Source organism: Gymnoscopelus microlampas, assembly GCF_963454915.1.
Source record: "Gymnoscopelus microlampas genome assembly, chromosome: 6".
NCBI classification, from domain to species: Eukaryota; Metazoa; Chordata; class Actinopteri; order Myctophiformes; family Myctophidae; genus Gymnoscopelus; species Gymnoscopelus microlampas.
This window is the reverse complement of record NC_139943.1, coordinates 3,770,561-3,782,780: the sequence shown is the minus strand read 5'-3', so window position 1 is coordinate 3,782,780 and position 12,220 is coordinate 3,770,561. Positions and strand designations below refer to the sequence as shown.

General features: G+C 42.8%; 1 protein-coding gene across 1 annotated transcript in view; it reads right to left on the bottom strand.

Moving 5' to 3' along the window:
* Positions 1 to 4,361: 4,361 nt before the first annotated feature.
* LOC311047406 (uncharacterized protein) overlaps positions 4,362 to 12,220 on the bottom strand; it is a 21,001-nt gene continuing 13,142 nt past the window's right edge. Inside the window, exons 9-12 of the mRNA XM_084060102.1 lie at positions 11,230 to 11,361; positions 10,078 to 10,158; positions 8,175 to 8,389; positions 4,362 to 5,014 (exon numbers count right to left, since the gene is read on the bottom strand). Coding sequence (XP_083916228.1) covers positions 4,846 to 5,014; positions 8,175 to 8,389; positions 10,078 to 10,158; positions 11,230 to 11,361 — 597 coding nt within the window. The 3' untranslated portion in view covers positions 4,362 to 4,845. The remainder of the gene's footprint in view (positions 5,015 to 8,174; positions 8,390 to 10,077; positions 10,159 to 11,229; positions 11,362 to 12,220) is intronic.

The window sequence follows — 12,220 nt, the reverse complement described above, 5'->3', positions numbered from 1 at the left end:
GGGGGGGGCCCGGGCCGCGTGCCTTTTCAGAGCATGACTATTTTAATGATAGATCAATTGTGTTCCGGCTTGGAATAATGGAACTATAACATACTTTGTTCGTATTTATTGGTATCGCAATGGGGGGAAAACATTTTTTTTTATTTTATTTTTTTATATATATCAATTTTATATTATCAATAAAATAGTTTAGACAATTATTTGGGGGTCTACTGTACTTGCAATATACTGACGGCCCAAAAGTGGGCCCAGGGCCTAACCTGGTCTACTGCCATCAATGGGGCCAGTGATAATAGCAATATTTCCAAGACGGTAATAAAGAAAAAGGATTTATTTTCCTGTTCTGATTTTATTATATTTTATTTATATATATTAGTCTTCATTATACACATCCCTGATAATGTTGATTGACATCCGACCCAACTAATCACAAATATATTTAAACAGTACAGTACAGTACATACATACATACATACATACATACATACATACATACATACATACATACATACATACATACATACATACATACATACATACATACATACATACATACATACATACATGTTTACATAATTATTTAAACTGTACATACACACATTTTGACATAATGGTCCCTCTGAAATATCTTTCTACTCTATATACATGTATTAAAGTTCTCAGTCGCCTCGACTGATCTCTGTCATATTCATAAGATTAAAGAGTATTAGAATGTCTCAAACTAGCAGTAGAACACGTGTTCTGTTGCTTAAAACTGATGTTCAGAAGATTCCGTAAAACAATAATGGTCTCGGATGTTTCATAAAAGCGAAGGTTAAAGCTTCAATCTGCAGTTTCTTCAACCGGTTGGCTGTACGTTTGTAGAACAGCGAGAACACAGGTGTACAATAATGTGGAGAGTGTTGTGCTGCTAATTGCTCATATGAGCTATGAGCTTGTAGATCTGCTATTTGTTTTAGAAAAATATCTTGAAAATGTGTGCAAATGTATACATTTTCAACTCAAATCTTTGCTTCGGGGGGGGTCCCTAGAACAAATATTTTCAGATGGGGGTCCGCAGCCAAATACATGTCATTTTGGAAGGTCCTTGACATGAAAAAGTTTAAGAACCACTGATATTTAGCAACATAAGTACGTTTTTAAAAAAAAGACATTTGTAGAATCCCCCAGAAGCAAAAAGATTTGAGTAACAAATCTAACGCTTTAGATTTGCACACATTTTCACGATTTTTCAAAAAATAGCCAAAGAAATCCTAAAATTACACAGATGCGTTCCCGGTCTTACTCGGGTAATCCCTGTGTATACTGTATATTGTGTATACCAGGGGTCTTCAACAGGGGGTCCGGGACCCTTAGGGGGTCCTCAGAGTTACTACAGGGGGGCCGCCAAATCTTTGTGATTTTTTTACATTAACCACTTCAGCCAAGCATCCCTATTCTGAGGAGAACTTTAGCCAAAAATAGCAGATCTACAAGCGCACAACGCCTCGCGCTGCGAGGCGTTGTGCGCTATAGATCTGCTATTTTCGGCAAAGAGGTTTGGTGTAGGGAAAAAAAAAGAGCAGACCAAGTACAGAGTGGGTCAAGTTTACTTGGTATGGACGGTTTATGTGGTTAAAAGTCTGAACACACATTAAAATGAATCCAACACTGATGACAGTGTCTGTCAAACAAGTCTATGAAGCTATCTATGAAATCTATGAAATATATAATATATATTGGGGGGGTCCCTGCTTTATCTCTCTCTCAGCCAAGGGGGTCCTTGGCCTGAAAACGTTGAAGACCCCTGGTGTATGCTGTATATTGTGTATACTGTATTTTGTGTATACCAGGGGTCTTCAAAGTTTTCAGGCCAAGGACCCCCTTGCTGAGACAGTACCGCGGGAAGTAGGGGTGCGGCTGCCCCCCCCCTCCCCAGGTACCCGCCCCCCCATCAAAAAAAACGAAATCATTTTTTTTTAATAATAAAAAATCAGGCAAAAAATATGAATGAAATAACATAACTCTAACCTAACCCTAATCCTAACCCTAAAACCGAAATAAATGAACTAAAAACTGGGGAAAAAACGAACCCAATCCGCCCCAGACCCGCGAAAAAGTTTTGCGCGCGAACGCGGGGGGGGGGGGGGGGGGGGGGGGTGGTCCTCATGCACGCGAGGCGTATATTTTATTTATATATATTAGTCTTCATTATACACATCCCTGATAATGTTGATTGACATCCGACCCAACTAATCACAAATATATTTAAACAGTACAGTACAGTACATACATACATACATACATACATACATACATACATACATACATACATACATACATACATACATACATACATACATACATACATACATACATACATACATACATACATACATACATACATACATACATGTTTACATAATTATTTAAACTGTACATACACACATTTTGACATAATGGTCCCTCTGAAATATCTTTCTACTCTATATACATGTATTAAAGTTCTCAGTCGCCTCGACTGATCTCTGTCATATTCATAAGATTAAAGAGTATTAGAATGTCTCAAACTAGCAGTAGAACACGTGTTCTGTTGCTTAAAACTGATGTTCAGAAGATTCCGTAAAACAATAATGGTCTCGGATGTTTCATAAAAGCGAAGGTTAAAGCTTCAATCTGCAGTTTCTTCAACCGGTTGGCTGTACGTTTGTAGAACAGCGAGAACACAGGTGTACAATAATGTGGAGAGTGTTGTGCTGCTAATTGCTCATATGAGCTATGAGCTTGTAGATCTGCTATTTGTTTTAGAAAAATATCTTGAAAATGTGTGCAAATGTATACATTTTCAACTCAAATCTTTGCTTCGGGGGGGGTCCCTAGAACAAATATTTTCAGATGGGGGTCCGCAGCCAAATACATGTCATTTTGGAAGGTCCTTGACATGAAAAAGTTTAAGAACCACTGATATTTAGCAACATAAGTACGTTTTTAAAAAAAAGACATTTGTAGAATCCCCCAGAAGCAAAAAGATTTGAGTAACAAATCTAACGCTTTAGATTTGCACACATTTTCACGATTTTTCAAAAAATAGCCAAAGAAATCCTAAAATTACACAGATGCGTTCCCGGTCTTACTCGGGTAATCCCTGTGTATACTGTATATTGTGTATACCAGGGGTCTTCAACAGGGGGTCCGGGACCCTTAGGGGGTCCTCAGAGTTACTACAGGGGGGCCGCCAAATCTTTGTGATTTTTTTACATTAACCACTTCAGCCAAGCATCCCTATTCTGAGGAGAACTTTAGCCAAAAATAGCAGATCTACAAGCGCACAACGCCTCGCGCTGCGAGGCGTTGTGCGCTATAGATCTGCTATTTTCGGCAAAGAGGTTTGGTGTAGGGAAAAAAAAAGAGCAGACCAAGTACAGAGTGGGTCAAGTTTACTTGGTATGGACGGTTTATGTGGTTAAAAGTCTGAACACACATTAAAATGAATCCAACACTGATGACAGTGTCTGTCAAACAAGTCTATGAAGCTATCTATGAAATCTATGAAATATATAATATATATTGGGGGGGTCCCTGCTTTATCTCTCTCTCAGCCAAGGGGGTCCTTGGCCTGAAAACGTTGAAGACCCCTGGTGTATGCTGTATATTGTGTATACTGTATTTTGTGTATACCAGGGGTCTTCAAAGTTTTCAGGCCAAGGACCCCCTTGCTGAGACAGTACCGCGGGAAGTAGGGGTGCGGCTGCCCCCCCCCTCCCCAGGTACCCGCCCCCCCATCAAAAAAAACGAAATCATTTTTTTTTAATAATAAAAAATCAGGCAAAAAATATGAATGAAATAACATAACTCTAACCTAACCCTAATCCTAACCCTAAAACCGAAATAAATGAACTAAAAACTGGGGAAAAAACGAACCCAATCCGCCCCAGACCCGCGAAAAAGTTTTGCGCGCGAACGCGGGGGGGGGGGGGGGGGGGGGGGTGGTCCTCATGCACGCGAGGCGCTCATACCGCACCCCCTAACCTAAAAGGTCTTCCCGCGGCTACGAGCTGAGAGAGATGAAGCAGGGACCCCTCTATATTGTATAAAATTGGGTTTCAGATAAAAGTTTTTACTTAGTCTGCTCTTTTTTCCCCTCTACACCTATAGCCTCTTGGCCAGAAATAGCAGATCTACAAGCTCTCAACGCCTCGCAGCGCGAGGCGTTGAGAGCTTGTAGATCGGCTATTTTCGGCTAATGTTCCCCTCAGAAAAGGAATTCTAGGGTTCAAGTGGTTAATGTAAAAAAATCACACCCAGTGTGAAGTGGGCGGTGTGTGGTCATCACAACATGACTCACTTTAAAAAAAGGATAGATGACTTTTTTTAAAGTCCATACTGCTATTCATAGGGCTGCACATGTGTCATGTGTTTCGCTAGCCAATCACAGTCCTGAATTTGCAAAGTCAGCCAATCACATTACAGTTAGTGGTGATGACACTAGCTGTAATGTGATTGGCTGATATGAAAAAAGTATCGATTTGCATTAACAATGGAAGGGTTAGGGGGTACACAAATGTTTTGGTCGGTGTCCAAAACTCACTTATAGGGGGCGGCTACACCGCCCCAAAAACAAAATCCTATCATCACACAACGATTTGGTAGACCCCCTGTAGTAGCTCTGAGGACCTCCTAGGGGTCCCGGACCCCCTGTTGAAGATTGTGGCTACATACAGCAGCAGTACTGCATACTTCTATAGCACACAGAGTACTTACAACAGCGTGTACTTTCAGTATGATGTGCAAAGGGTGCAAAAAAAAAGGTCGCCTGCTTCTAAAGACGTTTCCCACAAACAGACGATAATCCGGCGTCCAATCGGATCACAGTGTGAAAGTGGGGTCGGCCCCGCCCACGAAGCGGCAGTGGACGTTCTCCAGGAAGGGCAGCTGTGATTGGAGGAGGTCCACCGCCGCCATGGAGACGTCTTTACACATGGACACGTCCAGGGTTTTGAGCCGCTTGCAGTGTTGAGACAGGAGAGACAGAGACCTGAGGGGAAAGCAACGCTTTATTTGTGTATTCGAGTGCGTACACCAGTGCTGTTAAGTAACTAAGTGCATTTACTCAAGTACTGTGCTTAAGTACAATTTTGAGGTATTCTTTACTTTACCGGAGTATTTCCAATTTTCAATACTTTTACTTCTACTCCACTACATCTCAGGGGCAATTATTTGACAACTTTAGTTACTAGTTACTTTGTAGATTTAGATTTTTATTACAAAACATACATCAAGTTGAAGTTTATTACGTCCCAAACTGGGCAATTTGTGTTACAGCAGATAGTAAGAAACTCCAACATACAGTAAACATACATATACAAGACACGCATAGACAGACATAATCACAAGATCCAAATAATAATAGCTACTCATAGCTATAGCTACCTCCTCCTGCTGCTATTATTGATGGCACGAATGGAAGTAAGTACAAATGAGAATTTGTACCTACTGTTTTTAGCTGCAGGGGTCTTTAACCTTTGGCCGGAAGGCAATAATTCATATTCAGAATTTAGGGGGTGAGAGCTGTCTGCCCTAATAGAAGATGCTTTCTTAAGCACCTGCTGGTCATATATATGACTCAGACAGCTAAATTGTACCCCCACAATCTTGCTAGCCCCCCTCACAACCAGTGGTGGCTTATCCAACGGGCTTGAGGTGCTGAAGCACAGGGCACCAACCTTGGGGGGGGGCACCAACCGGCGTGAGAAAAAGAAAAAAAACGTCGAAGAACGCCGAAATGTAGAAGCAGGGCTGCTGAAGGAGCGCTACAACATTGAAACGCGCCGGTGAAGCGTCATTCTTTTTCGACTCCCCCCCCCCCCCGTTGACAAAACGCTCCCGGGGGGCACCGAATCGGGTCCAAGCACCGGGCACCACGAAGTCTTAATCCGCCCCTGCTCACAACCACGTTAAGGGCATTTTTCTGTCTAATCCCAAAGTTTCCATACCAACAAATGGCAGCAAATAACAGACTCTATGAAAGCTTCTGTAGAATAAAATCATCGATGACTTATCCACCTGAAACTTGGCTAGCTTCCTTAAACAGAAGAGGTGCTGTTGACCTTTCTTACACACCATTTCAGTATTGAAGTCAAATTTCAGACGATAGTCAATAATGGAGACGAGATAAGTGGTTACCAAATCCACTGTCCAGTGTCTGGCCATTTATGACACTACTATGAGGAGCTGGTGGAGATCGTCTAAAATCAATACACATGTCTTTAGTCTTTGTGACATTAAGTTGTAGGAATGCATCTTCACACCAAGAAACAAAGTCATCTACAACTGGGCCATGACTGGCTTCACTATCACTCAAAAGACTAACAATCACAGAATCATCTGCAAATTTAACAACGTGTCTGTTGTCATGTTGACTCCTACAATCATTAGTATACAGGATATGCAAGAGTGGGGAAAGAACACAACCTTGGGGTGAGCCGGTGGATGATGAAAGTTCTCCAGACAATTTACCGTTCACCCGTACCCTCTGGGTTCTATTTGTGAGAAAATCAAGAACCCAACCAATAATACCTGAATCTAAGCCCAAGTTGTTAACTCATTTTTCAACTAGTATGTGTGGCTGAATGGTGTTAAAGGCTGATGAGAAGTCAACAAAAATCAGCCTAGCATGTGTCTTGCTAACTTCCAGGTGTGGAAATAGAAGGTTCAATAAGGTGATGGTAGCATCGGACACTCCTCTCTTAGCCCTGTAAGCAAATTGCAAGGGGTCTAGGCAACACTCAGTTTTTGCCAAGAACTCATCCTTAACAAGCCTCTCAAATGACTTCATAACCAGAGAGGTTAAGGCCACAGGCCTGAAGTCATTGAGAGCTTTGGGACGAGGACCCTTGGCAACCGGCACCACAATGGATCGCTTCCATAAAGATGGCACCCTCTGCTGAGTAAGAGACAGCTGAAAAATAAAATAGAAAATAGGGCCTAGCTGTTCTGCACAGACAGTAAGCTGACGTCCACCTATATTGTCTGGGCCTGGGCTTTTCTTAGGTTTACACCTTTTAAAACACGTGGTCACACTATGTTCATCAAAGGAGAGGTCATGAACTCTAGATTTCACCAACCCCTTCCTAAGCTCAGAATGTTGCCCTTTGAAATCATGCACATCAAATCTGGTATAGAACTGATTAAATTCCTCTGCTAGCTGCAGATCTGAATTATAGCCACTAAGCTGTATGTTAGTCCTGCCCTCTTCTTTAAGTCCTACAATAGTTTTCATACTACGCCAGGCAGAACCCAGATTATTCATCCTGAGCTGATTTTCTATTTTATCTTTATACCTCATTTTTCCAGCCCTAATTTCTCGTTTTATCTCTTTCTCTATATTGGGCATTTCTATAAGGTTCCCTTCTTTAAATGCCCTTTCCTTTTTTTGCAATAGCCCTTTAAGTGACTTAGATACCCAAGGCTTGCTGTTAGGATACATCTTAACAGTTTTGACAGGGATCACTGTGTTCTCACAATAAGATATCCAGCTACAAATAACATCAGTGAGTTCATCAATGTCATTACACGACTCTTTAAACATGTGCCAATCAGTGCAGTTCAGACAACCCTGTAGAGACAGACAGGCGTCATCATTTCTCCAGTCCTTTACCCGGATAGTCTGTACCTTCTCCCTTTTCAGCACGGTGCGATAAAATGAGATGAGATGCACACCGTTGTGATCAGACAATCCCAAGGGGTGGAGCGAGATGGACTTATAAGCGTTCTTAATGTTGCCATAACACAAGTCCAGTATATTTTCATACCTGGTCGGGCACGTAACATACTGATAGAAGTCTCGCAGAGTATCTGACAAACAGCTGGGGGAATTCGCGTGGCAGATACTGAGGGCGTGTAGTGAGACGGAGAGCAGCTCCAGATCAGCTGTACAGATCCTCTCTCTTATAATCACGTTTTTACACCACCGCTCATTTATATATAGGCACACACCCCCGCCCGTCGACTTGTCCGTGATCACAGCGTCTCGATCCAAACGGATTGGTTGGTTCGCCGAATCCGTCGATCTTAAGTTCCCTATCTGTGTCTATTTCTTCCAGAAAAGTTTCAGTTAACGGTTAACGCTAGGATACACCACTTCAGCCTGTGTGTGTGCGCGTGCGCGCGTGCGTGCGTGTGTGTGTATAACTCACCTATCGGTGACATTACAACAGGACAGGTTGAGATGCTGCAGTCGGTGTAGCAGCGGAGCGGCCTTGGCCACGCCGTGGTCGCTGATCCCAGAGCAGTGACTGAGCGTCAGGCTGGTCAGACACGGGCAGTGGGACGCCACGGACGCCAGGCCCACGTCGCTGACCTCAGGCAGCAGAGACAGAGACACACGCTGGAGCTCCGGGAAACGCAGCACCTATAGCATGGGGGAGGGAAAAGTACTGACATTTTTTTACTTAAGTAAAAGTATCAATATCACTATGTAGAAGTACTCTGTTACAAGTAAAAAAAAGGCCTGTGTTCAAAATGCTACTTGAGTAAAAGTAGAAAAGCATTGGCATCAAAATAGTACCAAAGTACCAAAAGTATAAGTACTAAAATGTTTGAAAATAGCAGATCAACAAGCTCACAACGCGTCGCATCCCCACTACATATTAAATTCATGTTAAATGTGTTTTCAACGACTTAAACTCTCTCAATACTTGGTCTGCTCTTTTTTCAGCGTACACCAAACCTCTTTGCCGTAAACAGCCGATCTACAGGCTGCGTGACGAGCTTGTAGATCTGCTATTTTCGGCTAATGTTCCTCCCAGAATAGGGATGCAAGTGGTTAATGTAAAAATAAAGAAATGAAGTCCCTATCAAACAAAGACTTGGCGGCCCCCCCTGCAGTAACTCCGAGGACCCCCTAGGTGTCCCAGACCCCCTGTTGAAGATCGTATTTTACAATAAAGGGCGCTCAGGTGGCGCAGTGGTAAAGTGCCTGCCCACCAACGACGAGGTTGTGCGTTCGAATCCACCACGGTGCATCTGGCTTCTTCGAGCGTCTATACGAACACAATTGTCCCGTGTTCGGGGGAGGGAAGCCGGGCGGGGACGGTGATATTTGTTACTGTACGTACTAGGCCTGACCTTGACCTAATAAATCGCGGGTCTGATTCGACAGTCGTTCTCTTAGTCGAATCAGATAAAAAAAAATTGTTTTTTTTTTGTTGCATTATTCGACTGAGAGATTGGCCTAATACCCTAGTTTGTTATTGGGGCGGTGTAGCCGCCCCCTATAAGTGAGTTTTGGACACCGACCAAAAAAATTGTGTACCCCCTAACCCTTCCATTGTTAATGCAAATCGATACTTTTTTCATATCAGCCAATCACATTACAGCTAGTGTCATCACCACTAACTGTAATGTGATTGGCTGACTTTGCAAATTCAGGACTGTGATTGGCTAGCGAAACACATGACACATGTGCAGCCCTATGAATAGCAGTATGGACTTAAAAAAAGTCATCTTCCTTTTTTTAAAGTGAGTCATGTTGTGATGACCACACACCGCCCACTTCACACTGGGTGTGATTTTATTAATTAACTATAATAGTTTGCCAAAAATAGGATATATATCATGATTTATTGGGAGAAACCGAGCAAGTATATGTTAAATCAGACACTAAGCACCCCTACAGCCCAAATGGAATGTTCCTCTATTGCATAACATCTTCTTTTTTTGTTGCATAATCGACTATTAGCCCACTATAGGCAACATTCGGCCAATCAGAGTCGACTATAGAAATCCTTAGTCGGGGACCAGCCTAGTACGTACGAATTCCTACGGGCTGGGGGGGGGGCGGCACCTGTCAGCAGGGAGTGTTAGGTGGGAGGAGTAGCTAGACAAAAGCCTCTACGTCCTCCCGGTGGTGGCTCCTCCTCACTGTCAGGTGAGTCAGTTTGGATACAACAGCAGTGACGACACACAGAAATGTGTGTGGGGAGGAATCAATAGGCAAAACGACTAAATTGGGGAGAAAAAGAGGGTGAAAAGCACCAAATCCGAGGCGAAACGCCCTGAAAAGAGAGTGCATCTCTAGGGTGCGTGGTTCCCTCTCACCTGCCGGATGGAGCTGTCGGTGAGCTTGGAGCAGGCAGACAGGTCCAGTTCCTGCAGCCTGGACAGAGCCAGCAAGGAGGCCTGTGAGGAAGCAACGTTACACGATTTTAATGATAAATTAAATTATTCTATTATTAACCCATTAAGACCTGAGGCGATTCTTTAAAAAAAAAGTTTTTTAAAAAAAAGGAAAAAAAAAGTTTCAAGATTTTTCAAAAATAGCAGATCTACAAGCTCGTAGCGCGGCACCGAGTGCCGCGCTACGAGCTTGTAGATCTGCTATTTTTTGAAAAATCATGAACATTTTTGCAAATCTTTGATTATTCGTTGCTGTCCGGCAGAAACCAGCTAACTCAATTTTTCCGCTTTTGCATTTTTTTCCCCCATAAATCAGTGCTATTGAACACCCTTTACGTCTGTGTCAGTGGCGTTCCCAGGAATTACATTTAGGGCAGGCGAAATCCCCCCCCCCCCTCCGAAGAGAGGGGGGGTACTCGGGGGAAAATCTCGGGGGAACAAGTTCTCCAGGCTCCACCCCTTTTTGACCTCCAACCAACCAAAGCCGTTCTTATCAATGATGAACAAAACCTCCTAACTCCACTTTTTTGTTTTGTTTTGTTTTGGTCATTTCCTGAAAAATGAACATTTTGGAGTTAGCTAGTTTCTGCCCGACAACAGAGTTATGTATTTTTTAAAGCGAACATTTGTAACTCAAATCTTTGCTTCTGGGGGATTCTACAAATGTCTTCTAAATCCTAACTAGTTTTTCTTTTAAACTTATGTGGCTATAATGGTTCTCAAACATTTTTCATGTCAAGGACCCCCAAAATGATATGTATTTGGCCGCGGACCCCCATCTCAAAATATGTTGTTCCAGGGACCCCCCCAGAAGCAAAGATTTGAGTTAAAAATGTTCGCTGTAAATATATATATATATATATATATGCAATAATTTTCACAAATTTTCACGATTTTTCAAAAAATAGCAGATCTACAAGCTCATAGCGCGGCACTCGGTGCCGCGCTACGAGCTTGTATATCTGCTATTTTTTTTAATAGCCCAAAGAAATCTAAAAACGACACACAGATGCGTCGCCGGGTTTAGAGTGAATCCATGAATGAATTAGTAAAAGGCGTTTTTTTTCAGGTCACCTGCTCCTGCTGTCTGAACAGGCCCAGGTCCTGCTCCGTCACCAGTCTGGGTCGGTCCTGGAACGGCAGGCGGGGAGGCCGGAAGAACCCCATGTTCCCAAAGGTCCGCGTGAAACTGGGTCCCTTTTCCTCCTGTACACACCGCCAGACAGTGGAGAGAAATGACAGTATGTGACCTTATGATAAAAGTCATTATTCATTCATAATGTACTCACCAGTGCCAGCGATTTATTGTTGTTTTTTTTGCATTACATTACAGTCATTTAGCAGACGCTTTTATCCAAAGCGACTTCAATAAGTGCATTCAACATAGGTAGGGAACGAAACTACTAATCACCAGAAGTCTTAAGTGCATTTCCTGCAAAAACAAGCAACCAAGAGTATACCTAGCGCCAAGGTAAAAGTGCAATATATCAGCTACCTACTTTCATAAACAGATGAGACAAAATAGCAAAATCAAATGAGCACGAGCTAATACAAAAAGTGTATCGACTAAACAAGATCCAATAAAACAGTACAACAATAAAACAAGAGTTCGTACAACTAGTTAACAACAAGTAAGCCAGACAAAGAGGAAGGATAGTGTTTCCTGAAGAGGTGGGTTTTCAGCCTGCGGCGAATGATGGGCAGTGACTCTGCTGTCCTGACATCAGTGGGAAGTTCATTCCACCACTGTGGGGCCAGAACAGAAAAAAGTCGTGACCGTGTCGATCGACCAGAAGTCGCCACAGACCTCGCTAAATACCTTATGATCGCGCGTTAAACTGTTTGTAGACACACAGGGTTGGTGTGTGAGTGGCCCAGAGAAGACATTCCATTTTGCAGTAGTCGCGGTTTATGCTAAACAGCGTTCAGCGAGGAGAAAAACAACTCCGAGATAATGGCCGGTTTAGGGGAAGATTTAGAGCGAGGGTGGGTGGGAACGAAAATCTCCGGATACGGATATTTCCATTTTTTCCGGGTGTGCTACAATGAATGATGTCTGTTTTTT